We start from the raw sequence: 17673 nt of genomic DNA, 5'->3' as shown, positions 1-17673 counted from the left end.
TTTATTATTATTTTTCTTCATTTTTCTTCTTCATTTTTCTTCTTTATTCATCCACTCCCACAATAACCACCACCAAACGCCGATTCACATCTCTTCCGACTCCCACATACTCCCAAACACCAATTCCCACCATGGATTCCGGTCTTCCCGCCGCCGTAGACGCCAGATCCGGCGGTAAAATATCAAAACGGAAACCAATTTCCGCCAGAACCACTCCGTACGACCGACCGGAACCCTCCAATTGGCGTAACGGCCTTCTTTTTCCGGCCAAAATCGTCGCCGGCGGTGCAAGTAAACTTATTTCGTCGATTTGGAGCCCTAAAACTTGGGGCTCAAATGGGTTGTCTTCAGAAACTGATTCCGATTCAGGTTTGTGTTCAAATTTGGGGCATTTTTGTGTTCAAACCCTCCACGTCATCCTTCCCAATAACCCACACCAAACCCTTAATCACCATCCGCCACCCAACCCCTAATTCATGAACGGCTCTGATTCAATACACGCACATCCACCAACGGCTCCATAGATTGATATATAAAAATTAGGGCTTGCAACTACAATGCAGATAATTGAGAATCAATAAGGGATTTGGGTTTGCAAACAGTGAAATGATTTAGGGTTTGGGTTTGGATCTTTAGTGGCCTCCCAAATCTCTATTCAATTTCAACCTTCTGCTGCCGGTGGAAATTAGTGGTCGCAACAGCAGGTGATGGGTGGTGATGGCGGTGGTGGCATGTGGTGGCTGGTTGGTGATGGTGGTAGTTTTGAATGTTATAAGAGTGTGTTGGTAGGATGAAAGAAGAAAAATGAAGAAGAAAGAGGAAGAAGTTGCAGGTGGTGAAAAGACAAAAATGCCCTCACATGCGTCTCACGTGAGGGCATTTAACTGAGTTTTTCTAACCCAGTTAGCGTAAAGGACATAACGTGTAGAAAAAAAAAGTTTAAAGGACACCGCCTGCAAGGAAACTTAGAAAAGGACACGAACCGGTTTTTGGCTTTTTTTAAAGGACAAAATTTGTAATTCTGTCAAAATTAAATAAATAAGTTGAGTTGGTTACTTGATTGGTTTAGTTAGACCCGACGGTTTAACAACAGCAACTTCATAGTTTTAACGGTTTGATTTTTCTATCATTAATTTTGTAAACATACCTAATTGCGTGTTCTAAAAATATATATAACATAAAACGTTAAACAAGCTGTTCCAAGTTCCAAACAAACGACCAGAGCACTGAGCCGACCGAACCCCAAATCTCAAACCAGTCAAACCAACATACTTACTTCAATTTGAACAGTTCGACCGGTTATAAACCCCATTTTTGACATCTTATACAATCAGACGCTTAATTCATCTCAATTCCCAGCCAAAGGTCAAAAAACTAGCACCAACTACTAGAATCCAGATACATTTATGAAGAAATTTAAAAGTAGTATATGATCTTTAGTTCTTTAGGGATGGAGGAAAAAGATGTACAAATTACTATGATATAACCTGAATCCCACATTTCAGATGCCCCCGAATGTAGCCGCTTAACAGTCCATTTAAACCTAAAGTAAAATCAAGACAGGTAACTTATAATACTTGCATTGCTTATACCTTAAACATATCAAGAGATACAAAAGAATCACTTTAAACATGTATGTTTCCAAAGCCTGTTTTGACTTGATATTTCAACACTATCGAAACATGTATAAAAATAACGTTACACTATTTAAACAAAGAACATGCAGCAGCAGCTAGCAACAACAGCCCAAAAATGGATGCAATTCCCTCGTTTACATCCCGAAATTGCACATTTGCACAAACTCCATTTCACTATCGACATATTTAGTCCACAAATGCTTGAACTGGTTCATAGCTATATCGAGCCACGGTTTCATATTCCCGTTGTAATGAATGACAGCAGCTCTATCAATCTCATCCATACTTATACTCGGGTTGTATCCTAGTCCAAGAACATGCCATGTTTTGTCCAATGGTTTTGTTGTTGAATAGAATGTCATCAATCCCGGTGGTAGTGTCCCCACTTTCCACAAACTCTGGTCCTCGTTCTGATTCAAGATTTATTAAAATATCAGTTTCATTATAGCTACTCGAGCTCGGCTTCTTGATTCAACCCGACCCACAATGGGCTCGAGCCCAATCTACACTTAGTGAGCCTATTAGTTATATAAGTAAAATAATATATTTATAATAAATGAACCAAGCTCGAGCATGTAAGATTACCCATGAGTTGTAGCACTCTTAGATTAAACAAGTTGATAGGAGTGTTCAAAGGCTGTTGAAACCGCCCGAACCAAAGCAAGTCAACCAGTTTTGAGTTCCAAATGGTTTGGTGTTCGGGCTTTGGCGGATTAGTTCCCTTTGAAACTTAGAACCGAGTTTGACCTTTATTACTTATATTTTGAGAATATGTAGTCACGCATGTGTATTATAGTCATGAACCATCTTCACCATTTTATAACTTTAGTAATAAACTATTTATTTTGGAAAATAAAAGTAAAAAGATAAAAAAAAAACTCATTTTCAAACTGTTAAAATTATATAACAGGCCAACCCACACAACCAGTTTGGACTAAAATTTTTGTCGAAACCGGACCATGAACACGGAACACCCCTGTTTTGGGTCTAATAATTTATATTATATATATTATATGGGTTAAAAAGTTGTGTTGTGTTGGAAATAAGAATATTTTTATATAAGATGTTCTACATTTTTGTGACCTTGTATTTCTAGTAACAAAGCAAAAGTTGTTATGAAAATAAGAATATTTCATGACGTGGATTGTGCTAGAATAAAATAACTAAACTAAAGTTTAATGTGTTATAAAAGAGAGTTAGTAGGACTAAAGGAGACAAAGGCTGTAACTTGATTTACATAGCGGTAAATCTATTTTGTTACTCATATCTAGTTCTAGAAAATTCAAGCGTGCGAGCATGAGAAAAGTAGTGATCAACAAGGTTAAAATTAATTTTTAACCCCGTCGATCACCACCCCTCTCACAATAACACACTTAAATTTTCTAAAACTATATAAATGTCTAACAAATGGGCTTACACCTCATTCAACCCTTCTGCTTCTCTTTTATAACATGTAAACTTAAATCTCAGTTATTTATTATTTCCAACTCAAATTTTGTTTAGTTACTAGAAACACAACTAAGGTCACAAAAATGTAGGGCATACTACATAAAATAACAGTACCCATAACATATACGATTTAAATTAGTAGATCCAAAATCAAGATGTTGCCATTTTGAAATGTTGTATAGATTAAAACACCTTAAAAATAGCAACATATCACATAAACAAAGAAGACGTACCAGATCCTTCCAGTAATGGTACTGCTCGGTTAACCCTTCACGCCTCCACGCATCAAGATCAAAAATATTTATACCAAAAGCCCACGCACATGCTTTAGGATTAAACTTATCCTTAACCAACGGGTGTGAAAAATTCAAATAATCAGCATATCGATGAAACGACCCAAAACACGTCTCAACTGCCCCGTTGACCTTATTATCCAAGTCAACTTTCCACAACGCGGTCAAATCCCTTTGAACAACAACATCATCATCCAAAAACAATATCTTATGCAGCTTTGGGTACATCTCAGGCAAGTAAAACTTAAGATGATTCAACATTGACGAATGTTCCGTGTTATTATTATCTGCCTTGTTGTCCAAGTAAACCTTTTTTAAGAAAGCGTACTCTTCAATCGCTTTAATCTCAACATGAGCCCCACCTTCAACAGGCCTCATTTTAAACCATACTTTCATTGCAGCAAGATTCATCTTATCAGTAACAACATGGAAAACATGTTTCCAAGGTTCTTGCGCGTTTTTAACAGCCGAATTCACCACAACCGAAACCGCAATCACATTATCAGAAAAGATAGCATAATGGTACAATAACGGGTCTTCAAATTCGGGTTTGGGTTTCTCTTCTCTATATTTTTCCGGGTTGTAAATCCGCTCGCCCATTAACCGCATTGCAAGACAATGTAAACTTTTCGGGGTCGATTTAGCAGCGATTAAGCTAGCAAACGCCCCGTTCTTCTTGGCTTTAGTTAGCAGCTCGTTAACTGCAAATATTGTGTCTTTTAGTTTCTGAATCTTCAGTTGATTGTCATAAGATTCCTTATTTTCTGCAATCATCAATCTAGCAACCTTAATCTTGTCCTTGACTTCCTTTTCAAACTGTCTCAAAATTTCCTCGTCTACTGGCTCGTCTGACTCGAACAATGCAGTTCGGTAGGTTGGTTTAAGGCTCAATTCTGAAAAGTTTTGTGCCATTTCATCAAATGTTTTAAGCTGCTTTGATATTTCAAGCTTTAGTTTTCTTGCATATGAAGCATATGCATTCACAAGCATAATATGATCACTTGCTTGCTTGTGTATTAATTCTAGCCTTGTCTTCAATGGATCTGATTTCAGAGCAAGAAATGTTCTGTGCATATATGCCCTTCCAGTTGTTTCAATTTCCTGTTAATAAGAAATTGAAAATCATTCCTATATAGCCCTGCTTGCGGTGCGCACATATGATGTATATATGTGTGAACCCTCGGGTGGGCAAAAGTGAAATTGCACTAATTTTGACGTTATTTTACTAATCTCGTGAAAATAACGTTAAAAGTGACGGACGGTTAATCAGGCATCATGTAGTGGCATTGATAGCTGAAAGATAAGGGTACATGCACCGATCAGCCGGTGTCCCGATGATTGAGTGCTATGTGCCTTATGTCCAAGGCTTGATGCAAAACTACTATCGAGCCGGGGGTCTCCCCGGAAGCAGCCTCTCTATCCCTATGGGGTAGAGGTAAGGCTGCCTACATCTTACCCTCCTCAGACCCTACCATAGCTTTGCTATTGGTGGGATATACTGAGTACGATGATGATGATGATGATGATGATGATGAAAATCATTCCTATGATATTTTTCATCTTAAGGAATACTTTAATTCCATTGCTAAAGTTAAAAGGAGCTGATCCAAGAGTTACTAGACTGTTACCTAGCCAAGCTAGATTGAGGAAACCAACGTAGATATGGGTTGCGGTTTTGGGCTCAAACCAAACCAAAAATTCAGTTTTTTTTTAAACTGATCGGTTTTCACAACAGGTTGTGTTGGTTTCAGTTTCAGTTTTAGCATTTGGGTATAAAAATACTGGGCCGAAAAGAGCTTTGGTTCTAAATTTTGTTTTTTTTTTTAATAAATTGATTATTCTACATTTTTTGTTATTGTTTATGTAGTTTGCAATAATTCAATATATACTGTGCGATTTTATTGAGTGGATGAGATCCAAGTGAGGCTAGATTTCTCAGTTTGAAATTGAGATCATTTGTAACTAGATTTGGAGCTTTTGGTGGTAAATTAGGTCCGGTAATGTATGATTAGAACCGGATACTTCCAGCAATATATTTTCTATAAGTTATTTTGTTTCAAAAATCAATTTTAATTTTAGTTTCAAGCACAAAAGATAATGAAAACATTACAATAGATATAGCCAAATTTCAAAATCAAACTATGAAACAAATATTAAAAGTCAAGACACATATAACTAAATACATGATTTATGCGCTTGATTGGAAAACACTCAAATTGAGAAAAAATTTAGGTGAAAAAACTGGAACCCTCAATTTAAGTGATTTCCAATAGACGCGTGAGTTGCTTGCTTTATAAATATTTATTATGTCTTGAGCTCCAATATTCATTTCACGGTTTAACGAAATTTAAGAATACATACCGTAACATGTTCATTTATCATTCGCACTCAAACATGAACTAGACTAGATTTGTGAAACACTATAACTATAAATTACATAGTTTTGGAAGAATCCAATTGTCTTCAATTATACATAATAACCACCTGACCTAATAAACCACTTGATACTCTAAAACTAATTACAAACTATTTCAATTTCAAAGTGAAGCATCTGAACCGTACTCAGATCTCATCCACATAACAAAACCACACATATAGTTGAATCATGAAATTAGAGAAAAAGAAGCAAAAGTTTCTCGACTTACAGAGCTATTAATATCTGAGAAATGGGCAGGGTTAGATGAGAAGAGTACAGAGGCAGTAGCGAAGAAGAGAAGAGTAAACATAGCGGATACGAAGATCCGGTATGAGAAGATGCTCCGTAGGCCGGAGGAGAACGCAGATCCGCCACCGCCTCTGCCGGAACGTGATACCACCGCCATTGTCGATCTAACTAACTAGTTGTTTGTTGTTGACACAGTAGTTGAATTTGTATGTATAGATTGATTGAATACAAGATGTAAGTGAAGTGGAATTGGTTTGAAAGTGTGTTATTGGTAGCTGTGAGAGTGTGAAAGCAGTAGCAGCTGCTGCATAATAATTATAATGAAATGAAATGAAATGATCTGAAAAAGGGGGCTCAGAGTGTAAATTTGGGGGAGAAGAACGTGATGGTCGGCTCCACACTACGCGTCGGTGGCTTTTTTTCTTACTTCTAAACTTTTAAGCCTATTTCTAGTGCAGGGCAAATTCGCGTCCAAATTCGCCGCTAACTCACGCCCACTACATGTAACCTAATGAGTGAATGTTGTTAAAGTAACACTAGACTGGATGGACACTTTGACTAGATTATTATTATTATTACTGGGTTTCTACCATTATTGCTTGAACCGTTTTTTTTTTAATTTTAATATTATTAGATAGAGAAAGGACAAGTTTCAAGAAAAGTTTGATAAACAGATCGTTTTGAGTTCGAAATTTCTTATATGTTGTTCAAAAACCTCTCTTTGGTCTAGGCTGATTTTCTAGTTTTCTAGCCTTGTCATAAGAAATCACCCTTAGGTTTGACGGGTTCACTTTGATGTTCATCAAACGTCACTAGGACCTTCTTTCTTAAGGTTTTAGCAAGGTTCTTGATGAAATTCTTTTATTCGGTTGTCATAAGCAAAGGTACAAATACTTCATTTTATCAACCTTATACCTAAAGTGATCGAATTGCAGTTCCTGATTATCGGATCGATCTAGTCGTTTGCATTACAAAGTCATTGTGAGCGTTCCATTGTAAGTGCACTCGTCTATGTTTGTTCAGGCTTGTGCTTTTCTTTTTGGTTTCTTTTTCTTTGTAAGTTTTTTGAGCTCCTAACTACTTGTTAGGTGGTTCATGTTTTAGTTTTAATATATTCAAACCTTTATATCAGGTTGAATGTTTTGGATGGTCACTAATCTTGAATGAAACCTTCTTGTGGTTTAAATACTAACAAAAAAAAACATACTTTTATTTAAGTTGATTTCATAAAAAAAGTGCTCGACATCTTAAACTAGGATTTCTTAGATTTAGTGATGGATCAAATGGCCATCTCTTCGGCTTATAATCTAGACAATAGACATTATACACAATATTAGAGCCTCGGTTGAGGACCTTCTCTTTTTAATTTGTTTATGATTATTAAATATAGTGGTTTTAAGTGTTTAAGCATAACCACCTTAATGTGGTGAAATAGTACTTGTTAACATGTCCGTCTTTGAGGCATAGCAGGGTAGTCGACGGCCGCAGGCCCGACACCACGCTAGGCCTAAAAAATTTTTTTTCAAAAAAAAAAGTTATATGTATTTTTATCAAAAACATGTTTATAATCAATGTTTCAACACAATTACATAACCACTAACTTGATCTAATGGTAAAAGGGTATGACATCTAACCAAAAGGTTATGGGTTCTAGTCTTATTTGAGACAATTAAGCTTATTTTTATACAAAAGTTTTTTACACAACTTAAATCATAATCAAATAAGCTCATTTATAATTAAATTGTTTAAACCCAACAAAATGTTTCTTTTACTTAAAGCCCAAAAAAAATTTCGTCTTTTCGGAGCCGGGCTTGCTTGTTAAATACATAAATTTAAACATAAAGATTGCTTAAAAAAGTAATCACTTAAAAGTAACCTCTGAAGTTCTGCTTACAAACACTCTTTAGGTACTAAGATTTTTATTATGCGAGAAAGTCAATTTTATTTAGTGGGAAATGGATCGGAGAAGGTGGAAAACACATTGTTCACTTAATAATTAACAAAACTAAATGCAAAAATCTATATCATCATCATAAAGAGACTATGAATTAAAGTTCCACATTTGTAATTGACACTTTGTCACTCCATTTACTTGATTAACAGCTTGGAATAGTTTTAAACGTAATTTTGCACACTAGCCACCAATGATTTAACAAAATGTTACATTGAAGGTTACTTTGTGAGGGTTATTGAATGTTCATTTCTAGCTTGTGTTTGGAAATTTTTTCTACGCCAGGTACATTACTTTTCAAACAGTGTTGACTTTCACAACCCGATATCAAAATGAACTAATGATTTCAGAAACATTTTTCTTAAAAAATTAGCTATTTATTTGCAGGTGTAAATATGTTTTCTTAGTTATTATATATAACATTTGTCTGTGATCTAAGTGAATAAAAACATTTTTTTTGAAAAACTCATTTGTTATTACATATAAATAAATCTACTTTAAGTTAAAATCAAATAATTTTGAAACTCACCAAATTCGGAATAGAACTCGGCCAAGTAAAGAAATACTCATCCAACTAATCACATTTGTTATTATTTTTTTTTGAACGGCCAACTAAGTAACGCCGGGTGCTTCGTACGCGGTCCCCATTGGTTAAAGGTAGCCCGAGCCGGCCGCTAGTCCGGACAGACAGGTACACCTGTTGAGGGATTCACCGGATAAAACCCGACCCCCACGCCCGTCAAACGGCACGACAGCGAGGAGCTGGTAAAACCGGGTGAGATCAGGACTCGAACCCTGGCAAGTCAGGATCATCCCTCATATCTCTCATATAAATTGGTGGTAGTGAGGTTTGAACCCCCTACCTCTCACTAGTAAAGTGAATGCTTTACCGTTGAACCACAACCAATTTATAATCACATTTGTTATTGCTTTTAAAACCAGAACAGAGACCATGAAAACTAGCCACAAGTCCACAACAATACATATTTGATATTTTGTCGTATGAGCTTTCAAAACCATCTTCATATTTAATATTGAACCCCTCATTTTTCAAGTACATGAAGCCGACATGTATATATGAGGCTATGTGTAGTGGAGGGGCTACAATTGGGAGCGAATTGTGATACGTGGCGTCCAGTTAGCATGGAGTGAAAATTTTTTTTTAGGGTGTAATGGTGTAGGGGCTACAAGTTGGGCCCACAGTGTTTTTTTTATTATTTTCTTTTCATAATTAAACTAATTAAATAAAAACCAATTTATTTAAATAATTAAATAAAAATGCATTAAAATTAAAAAGAAATACAAAAAAAACATAACTAAAAAAAATACATAACTAAAATTATTAAAAAAACATAACTAAAGAAAAAAAAACATAACTAATATCCGTAATATTCACGCATTTTTTCACGTCGGCGTTGAAACAATAATGCGGCATCCTCGTGAAACCCCTCCGCTTTGAGGGATTCGTAGTCGCTTTTCATTTGTTTTAATTCCAACGTCTGGTTCAGCTTTTCTTGTTGTTTGTTGGATGCTCGAAGGTCGGCTCCAATTACGGTGGCATTTGTTTCCAAACGACCGACCAACTCGTTTATTTCAACGGGCTCCGTATTGAATCGTGTTGACGACGAACCTTCCCCCTTATTTTTCCTCGATATCCCGCGTGGTCGAGGCAACTCCTCTACCTCATCGTCGTCGGGTATATTAAAATCTTCGGAATTAACCGTGTCGTCCAGGAAGAAGCTACGAGCATCGGAGGGTGTGTTGGGTGTGCTCGGATTTGTCGATGACGATGTCTTCGACCTTTTTGATTGTCGGGATGAGCCGACTCGTCGGGCGACGGGAACGGTTGGTGCCCCGGCACATTTCGCGCACCCGCGTAGTTTTTTCCAACAATTCAAATACTTGAACGGTTTCCGGGGCCGCTCAAAAGTTTGGCCCTGAGCTCGAAAGTCGCTCAAGGCTTGAGTTATAATGTCGATGTCGTTATGCCCGCTACGCCACCCGGGCCCCTGCAACCGATTAATTATGCCGGCAAATTTTTGACAATCGGCGTTAAGCCCCTTCCAGTGGGCTTGAACCGCTTCTTTTCTCCGGTAGTCTTCGGGTTTATTGGTTATCTCGAGCCAAGCTTCAAATACTTTCTTCCAAAACACCCCGGTGGCTTGAAAGTTAGCTACAAATAAAAATTATTTGTCACAATTAGTATATATTTTAATAAACACTAAATACATTTTTAATAAATACTTAATATTAAAAAACTTACCGACGTCGGGATCCTCCGAAATGACGATCCAAGCCCTTGCAAGGGCCACCTCCTCCTCGCTCCAATGCTTGTATGGATCACGTTGCGCCGCCGACTCCCCCGGTTGTTTTTTTTTTGTGTTTACGGGTCGGCTTTTTGCTTGAACCGGAGGCCCATGACGTTTGCGTATCCGATACCGTCACCGGTTCTGACTCCGACTCCGGTGGTGTAGACCCGAACGCCGACATTGTGTTTTGGGGTCTGAGATAGTTGGCGTGCATGTTTAGGTTCGGGTCGGAAAGTTGATACGGATAGCTCGGTTGGTTCAGGTTCATTGGGTTCCATTGTAAGTTCGGTTGGTTTGGTTGGCTCGATTGCGAACCATACGTTTGACCGAAACCAGGGAATTGGTAGTTCGGTTGGTTAGGGTTGTTTCTAGGATTCATTTTGTTAATTTTTTGTAAGAATTTGGGTATGATTTGTGTATAAAATGGATATAAAATGGAGAAGTATGGTGTATGTGTGTGTGTATATATATATATATTGTATAAATTAAATAATTTTTTTTATTTGGCCGTTTGACAACGGTAATAATAATAAAATATTATTATTTTTCACACAACCAGGCGACAAACTAACCCCGTTCCCGCCTCTTTTCGCCCACATATCGCCGGGGGACGGTGTTCTCGCCCCTCTTCGCCCCTTTTCGCCCAAACTGACGCCCCACTACACTTGCCTTGAAAACAATGAGATATTGTATAAAATAATATCTATGGGGGGAGTCGTCAAAAGCAATAATGAAATCTCTAAATAAAAACCTTCAATATATAAATGAAAGTTTTAATTAATAATACTTGCATTATCTTTGAACTAAATAAATTTGTATACGGGTTACCTTCCAAATCAAATCAATATATAAAGGCATGAGTTTACACAACTCGATCATTTAAGTTTTAACACGAAATCACTTAAAATATATAAAAATAAATAGGTTGAGTCATGAACTAGTATAGTTAACCCGAAACCAGTCATTTAGCTAACATGAAACCAAAGTGAGCCAATGCCAATCTAAGGTAGATCTAATTTCGAATGTGTATAATATGAAAGCTTAGATTTCATAACGACTACTGTTAACTGTCAGTAATAAACTTATTTCAAATTTTATAATCATCTAAGATTATATATATACATATATATATATAAACAAAGACATAAAAATCCTACGTGTCGCGATGTGGTCGCTCCCCCTTTTTTTAGAGTCACCAGATTTGCTTGATTTTTAAATGGAGGCTTCTCATGCATTTGATCCGAATTCATGGGTTTGGGTCTTACCAAACCCAGATATTTTTTAAACGGGTTATAACATCTTATTAAATTAAAAATTATTCTCACCAAATTATTTATGTAAAAATCATATAAAATAGGATATAATAAAAAATAATATCTTATTTATTTTTAAAAGATATATATATATATATTATTTAAATTAAAAAACCAATTTGATAGCACAAAAATAAACGGGTCTTGGGTCTCATTAAACCATAAGTATATTATTAACTTTCATAAATATTATTTATAATTAAAAAACCAATTTCATAGTAAAAAATAAACGGGTCTTGGGTCTCATCAAAACCATATAGCTTTTAAACCGGGTTATAACATCTCATTTATTTGTGAGTCAATTTATCATCAAACCATAAGTATATTATTAACTTTCATACAATAAAAAAATATAAATTAAAAAAATAAATAAATATTAGAACAAACAATATAAGATAACCCCCGTAATACGGGGGATAAAAACTAGTATATATATATATTAAATTAAACCAAGTAAACATAAGTTAGTTTTTTAGATAGACAATTTTCTTGTATTTAGGTTACCGCACTCTTCGAATTTGGAAAGCTCTGATGCCTCACTCTGGTCAGACTAAGTTGTCTTAACCGAGCTCACTGGCTTCGGCCTTCGGAGTGTGGCTTGGGGTGTTTCCTGGAAAACCATCTCGCAGACTGTCAATTGACAGTCGTTATGCCACCATAAGAGAAACTCTCTAACGTAATAACGCATATTTATACCAAGTGAAAAAATAATTTTAAACCCACAAATTATGTATATATCATTACTAAAAACAATATTTAAATAGAAAACTACAAATACAAAAAGATAAACAATATTTAATTAAACAACCACCAATAACAAGACACTAAAACCAACCAATAACAACCCGACCGGAGACCACCTCCGTCGCACCGGACTTCAACCGTGTACCTTTATACTGTTTCTTCTTCCCCACATCATTGACTTCAAAATCAGCCCCAACCACCAGTCTCTTCCTCTTCGTCTTCCAAAACACTATCTTAAACCGAATCGCCGTCGTCAAATCCACCCTAAACACTCCACCATTCGCAGCATCCTCCCACGGCACTCCATACATCTCCGTCCAGTTCTTCCGGCGAGCCTTCTTATTATGCCCTTGGTAAAACCCACCAAGCGTGTAATTCGAAACAGTGATTCTGGTGCCGTTGTTGTTAAGGTAGTATTGTAAAGTGATGTTGAGTGGGTCGTAGTGGACGCCTTTGTCTTTGTTGGTGTTGTCGAGTTTAAGGTCTAGGTAGATTTGTTGGTACGAGGTTGAGTTTAAGGTTTTGTTTAAGGCGGGAATGTAAACGTCTTGGATGGACAGTATTGGGTTGGAAGTGCGTAGGCTGAGCCACATGAAGAGAGATGTGAGGCCTAGGGTTAAGGTGAAGCTGAAGCAGCACCGGAAACAGCCGGTGCCGGAGCTGTTGTTGTAGTCCGACATGGTTCCGGTGAGGTAGGATGTGAGATAGATAGGTTTGGTTGTTTGTCAGTGTGGACTGTTGACTCACGCGGTGTGGTGGAAGCCTTCAAGTAGTTTACAAGTAATGGTTATAATTTATAAACTTATAAATATAGGAAAATGAAAACTTGTATAGAGAATGTTAAAAATTAAAAAAAAAAGTAACGTTTTTTTTTAAATTTGATTAATTTTACTATTTTAAGCACTGCAATAATAGAAAATTATAAGTTATCATATTTAATATAGGTTCGTAAAAAGCTTTAGAATATATAAAGATACAAAAATCTTGAATTTAATTAAAAGACAAGCACTTTTACTCGTGTATTGGTGTGCGCCACGCTAGACATATTACGTGTTTGAAAGTTATTGCACACAACGATTGGTTGGTAACGGTTCGATTTGTAGTAGTAAAAGTTTTGTGATCAAAGTTGAAAGGATAAACGTTTTGAAAATTTTGTGCCAAAGTTGAATGCTAAAAGTCTTGTGCCAAAAGTGTAAATTTGTGAAAGTTTGATGACTAAAATTTGTAGAACAAATAAATAACTTGTCCCAACCCGAACTAAAATAACCCTTTTTTAAATTGACCAGTTTGCCAGTGCTACGTAATGAAAATTCCCTTTTATAGGATGCGAGTATCATCAACAAATATTTTTATTCGTTTAATGAATAGTTTTAGAACCTTTTTCATAGCGTCTGCATCACGGGTCAAGTTTTGCCTCCATTTTGAGAACTCTTCATCTGATTCCTTGAGAAGCGGATGGGTCCTAAGCACGGGAAAATTCGCACAGCTTTGCGGTTGCTGCTAGTGAGTTCAATAGGAGGTGATGGCGGTGACTGGATGAAAAAAAACAAAGGATTTGAGTTTGATTGTTTGAGTAAAATTATATTATTAGAAACAATCAAAACTGTTAACAGAACGCGCATTCGATTCACCTAGAATATGTATCCGATTAAAACAAAACGGTTTGTGCAACAATTGGGAAAATAATTTCGTCGTTCTAAAAACAGGGAACATAATTTAAAACAATTAAAAAGCTATTAGTTATAAAACTTCAGTTTTCAATAATCTATTTAGTTTTCAATACATGTTTCCTTCACCAGTTTTTTAACTATTTCTTTAGCTTTTAAATAAAAAACTATTTCTTTAACTTTTTTAAATTAAAAAAACATCGTACAAAAAAGCAAAGCCGCCAGCGAACTGTACCAGGATGCAATTTTAATGATCCAAAATTCACCTGGAACAACATAATGATTTGTGCAACAAATGGGGAAGATTAATCCATCGATCCGGATCGCGTACCATTGGTGATCAGTACCATTTTGTCCCCAATTTCGATTGGCGCGATCCGGAACAAAGATCGCAGGTCATAATACGTTTTCTGTGACTATGAGTTATACTAATAGAAAGGCTTTAGATTTTACCTCTTCGAGTCGATAACCCGAAACACTATAAACAATCAACATGTTATAATATACTCCCGATTGAGTAGCCAAATCCATATGTATTATGAGAAGCGTAACACCAAGCCTAACATTTAAAATGGACATAGCAAGTAAGAGATGTAATATCCTCAATGCTTTAAACGCATCAAATAAGGAACCAAAAAAAGTCATTTACAACTTTTTATCTGTTTACAGATCTATGATAGAACATGAATATAGTCAAGATAAAATTCTTAAAATGCTTTAAAAAATTTAATCGGTAACAGTTTTCTTTTTTTTCCAACCGATTTGAACATGTTACATTGATACACGCAAAGTCTATGGATATACGTCCATAAGAATACCAAAATTAAAAATTCAACAACCCCTACTTTTGGAAATAAACAATAATTTTGTAAAGAAATATTTTGAAGCACACCAGATTAGATCAAACAAAATTAAAAGTGCTTACATTGCTACCGGATAAGAGATCCCGTTTTTTAGAGCGAGATGTGGATGAGATAGAGAAGCAAGGGTGCGGCTGAAACTAAAGTTGGGTTCATTTAAATAGAAAGTTCAGTAAGACGGTAACCCTAATTCAAAATTTTTCATAACCACCCAAGGCGGCCGACATTCTTTAGATAATCAATTAGGTCTGGGCCTAAAATTTTTCAGCCCAAACTCCCAAAAAAAAAGCAAATAAAGAAAATTGTTTATATAAATAAAATTCACTATTTGGATCCAACTCAACTGATCAAGCCCGTTGACCGGTCCACGTTTATGTTGTGTTCCTAAATCATTTTTTAATGGGTGTTTGGCCTAGCTTTTTTTAACCAAGCTTATAGCTTTTTTAGTTTTTTGTACAAAATAAGCTTAACTTAATGTTTGGTTTAACTTTTAAGCTTATGCTTATGAGCTTATATAAGCTAATTTGAAGAAGCTTGTTTGAAGATGGTTTTTAACTTATTTGAAGAAACTTATTTATATAAGTGTGTAAGTTACTCATTTTCCCTTAAATTGTGATGAATTATTAATTATTGAAGCAACTTATCACTCTAACAAGTTAAAGAATGATGAATTTAACAACTTATTAAGACACATAATTAACTTGTAGAATATAAACTAATCTAAACACTTAAAAAATGACTTATCAAATAATAGAGAATAAGCTATAAGCTATATAAATATAAGCATAAGCAAAAAAATAAAAAAAAAGCTAGGCCAAACACCCAATAAATAGAGAATTTGAAAGAAATGGATAAAAACACAAAAACAATTGTGCATTCTACATTGTTTTTTTCAATTGATGTAAATGAAAAAAAAGGGAAACCTTTAAATGAATATAAAGAACATAGCTAAACATAAATGGATTAAAATAGATCAAAGTATATTATAAATTTTCTTACAATAAATTAAATTAAAATATAAAAAAATATATTCACGGTTTTAAAAACAACAAACGTAAAGAAACCCTATAATATGGGGGTCTAAGAGCATTCTCAACCCATTCTCTAAAGTTATTAAACCCATATAATTTAGGGTAAAATTTAAGAAAACCATCAGAATCACATCTCCAATCCATTCCCTATTATATGGATAAGTTATATGGCAACTAAAGTAAATCCCTAAATATAGGGACTCATTTTTATCCATACCATATAATATGTCACATATCTCCCAATCATCATTTACTATATAACAAGACAAAAGAGAAAAAAATAACAAAGAATTAATTTATGGATATGAATTGGGTATAGAATGTGGAAGAATTTTGAAAAATGATAGATAAATTTATGGAATGGTGTTTTTTAGCTAAATTATAGGGAAAAATATATGGAATGGGCTGAGAATGCTCTAAGAGCATTTTCATTCAACCCTTATCCTTAAATCCAAAATTACACTAAAACGCACTACATTTTCTCTCTTCTTTACAATTAAATAATACTTTTTTATAACTTTATCATTACCATTTCTCTCTCATTCACTCACAACCACTTTAAAAATATATTAAAAAATTATAGCGGGTGAACATTAACTTTTCAAATATACAGAAAAATCACTACGTTTTCTAAAATATAAAAACTCTTCACTCAAAACACCCTAAATCACTCTCTAAATTATAAAAACACTCCTCACCATAATATAGGATATTGGATGAGAATGCTCTAAGAGCATTCACGTCCAAACCACTAAATTTTGGGAGTGTGGTTTTTATAATTTAGGGAGTGGTTTAGGGTGTTGAGAGTAGATGAAAAAGAAAATGCAGTGACCTTTTCTGTATATTTGAAAAAATAATGTTTGCCCCTGTAATTTTATAATACTAGGATAGTACCCGTGTTACACACGGGTTGAAAATAGATTAATAACAAAATCAATATAGACAACCGAAAAATTTCATAAATAGACAACCATATATTAACATTAGGATGGCCTAAACAAATTCTTAAAGAGTAACATTGTCCACATAAAAAGTTGATAGTAACACAAACTTGTCTATATTAACAAAGTCATGAAAATATTTAAACCGTATTATCCCAGTATGAACTTAAAAAACTTTCATCCAAAAACAAAAGCATTTTTCTATAGAACCTGAAAGAGAATATCTCATAGAATAGTAACCAAGTTTCAAAAATGTTCTGATTAGGTCACTTATGCATATTTTTTTCCAAATCGAGTCACCAAATCTTCATATAAAGTCTCGCCGATTTTTTTGTGTGTCAAGAAAGAAATGTAGGATAAGATGTGGGGTCGAATTTGCAATATATGTAGTTAAATTAATTTTTTTTTTAAAAACGTTAATTATATTAAAATTCAAAAAAAATAAAATAAAATTCACTTCGCCACTCAACGTCAACATAAGAAAAAGATAAAAAGAGTTCATGTCTGAAACAAAAAAGATAAAAGGCTAAAAAAACATGTTAAAATCTTTAATTTAATAAAATATTAAAGTTGAGTGACTTAATTGGAACACTTTTTTAAGTTGAGTGGCCTAATTGGAACACTTTTGAAACTTGGTTACTATTCTATGAAAACAAAACAAACCATGCAACATGATTAAGTATTAAACTAAAATGTTAATGTATGTCATAATGAGTTTATTTAACATTAATATCTAGAAGAGTATGTAAAACTAAAAACAAAATGCGTGAATGTAATAACTACCATATAAATATAGACAACCATAAAATTTCA

General features: G+C 34.7%; 2 protein-coding genes across 2 annotated transcripts; both read right to left on the bottom strand.

Annotated features, from left to right (window-relative positions):
* Positions 1 to 1536: 1536 nt before the first annotated feature.
* Positions 1537 to 6216, bottom strand: LOC143545217 (putative galacturonosyltransferase 9). The gene is made up of 3 exons (XM_077037140.1): positions 6025 to 6216; positions 3320 to 4480; positions 1537 to 2047 (listed from the first exon to the last, which is right to left on the bottom strand). Exons 1-3 carry the CDS (start codon positions 6199 to 6201, stop codon positions 1772 to 1774), a joined length of 1614 nt encoding a protein of 537 aa, XP_076893255.1. The 5' UTR covers positions 6202 to 6216; the 3' UTR covers positions 1537 to 1771.
* Positions 6217 to 12410: 6194 nt separating this feature from the next.
* On the bottom strand, positions 12411 to 13140 carry LOC143545197 (protein NDR1-like). The gene has a single exon (XM_077037122.1). The coding sequence runs from the start codon at positions 13039 to 13041 to the stop codon at positions 12442 to 12444; it is 600 nt and encodes a 199-aa protein (XP_076893237.1). The 5' UTR covers positions 13042 to 13140; the 3' UTR covers positions 12411 to 12441.
* Positions 13141 to 17673: the final 4533 nt, after the last annotated feature.

Source organism: Bidens hawaiensis, unplaced genomic scaffold, assembly GCF_021521415.1.
Source record: "Bidens hawaiensis isolate Kalapana, Puna unplaced genomic scaffold, B.hawaiensis_p1.1 tig00013870_1, whole genome shotgun sequence".
Classification (NCBI taxonomy): domain Eukaryota; kingdom Viridiplantae; phylum Streptophyta; class Magnoliopsida; order Asterales; family Asteraceae; genus Bidens; species Bidens hawaiensis.
The sequence above is the reverse complement of the archived record's forward strand: the minus strand, read 5'-3'. Positions and strand labels throughout refer to the sequence as shown.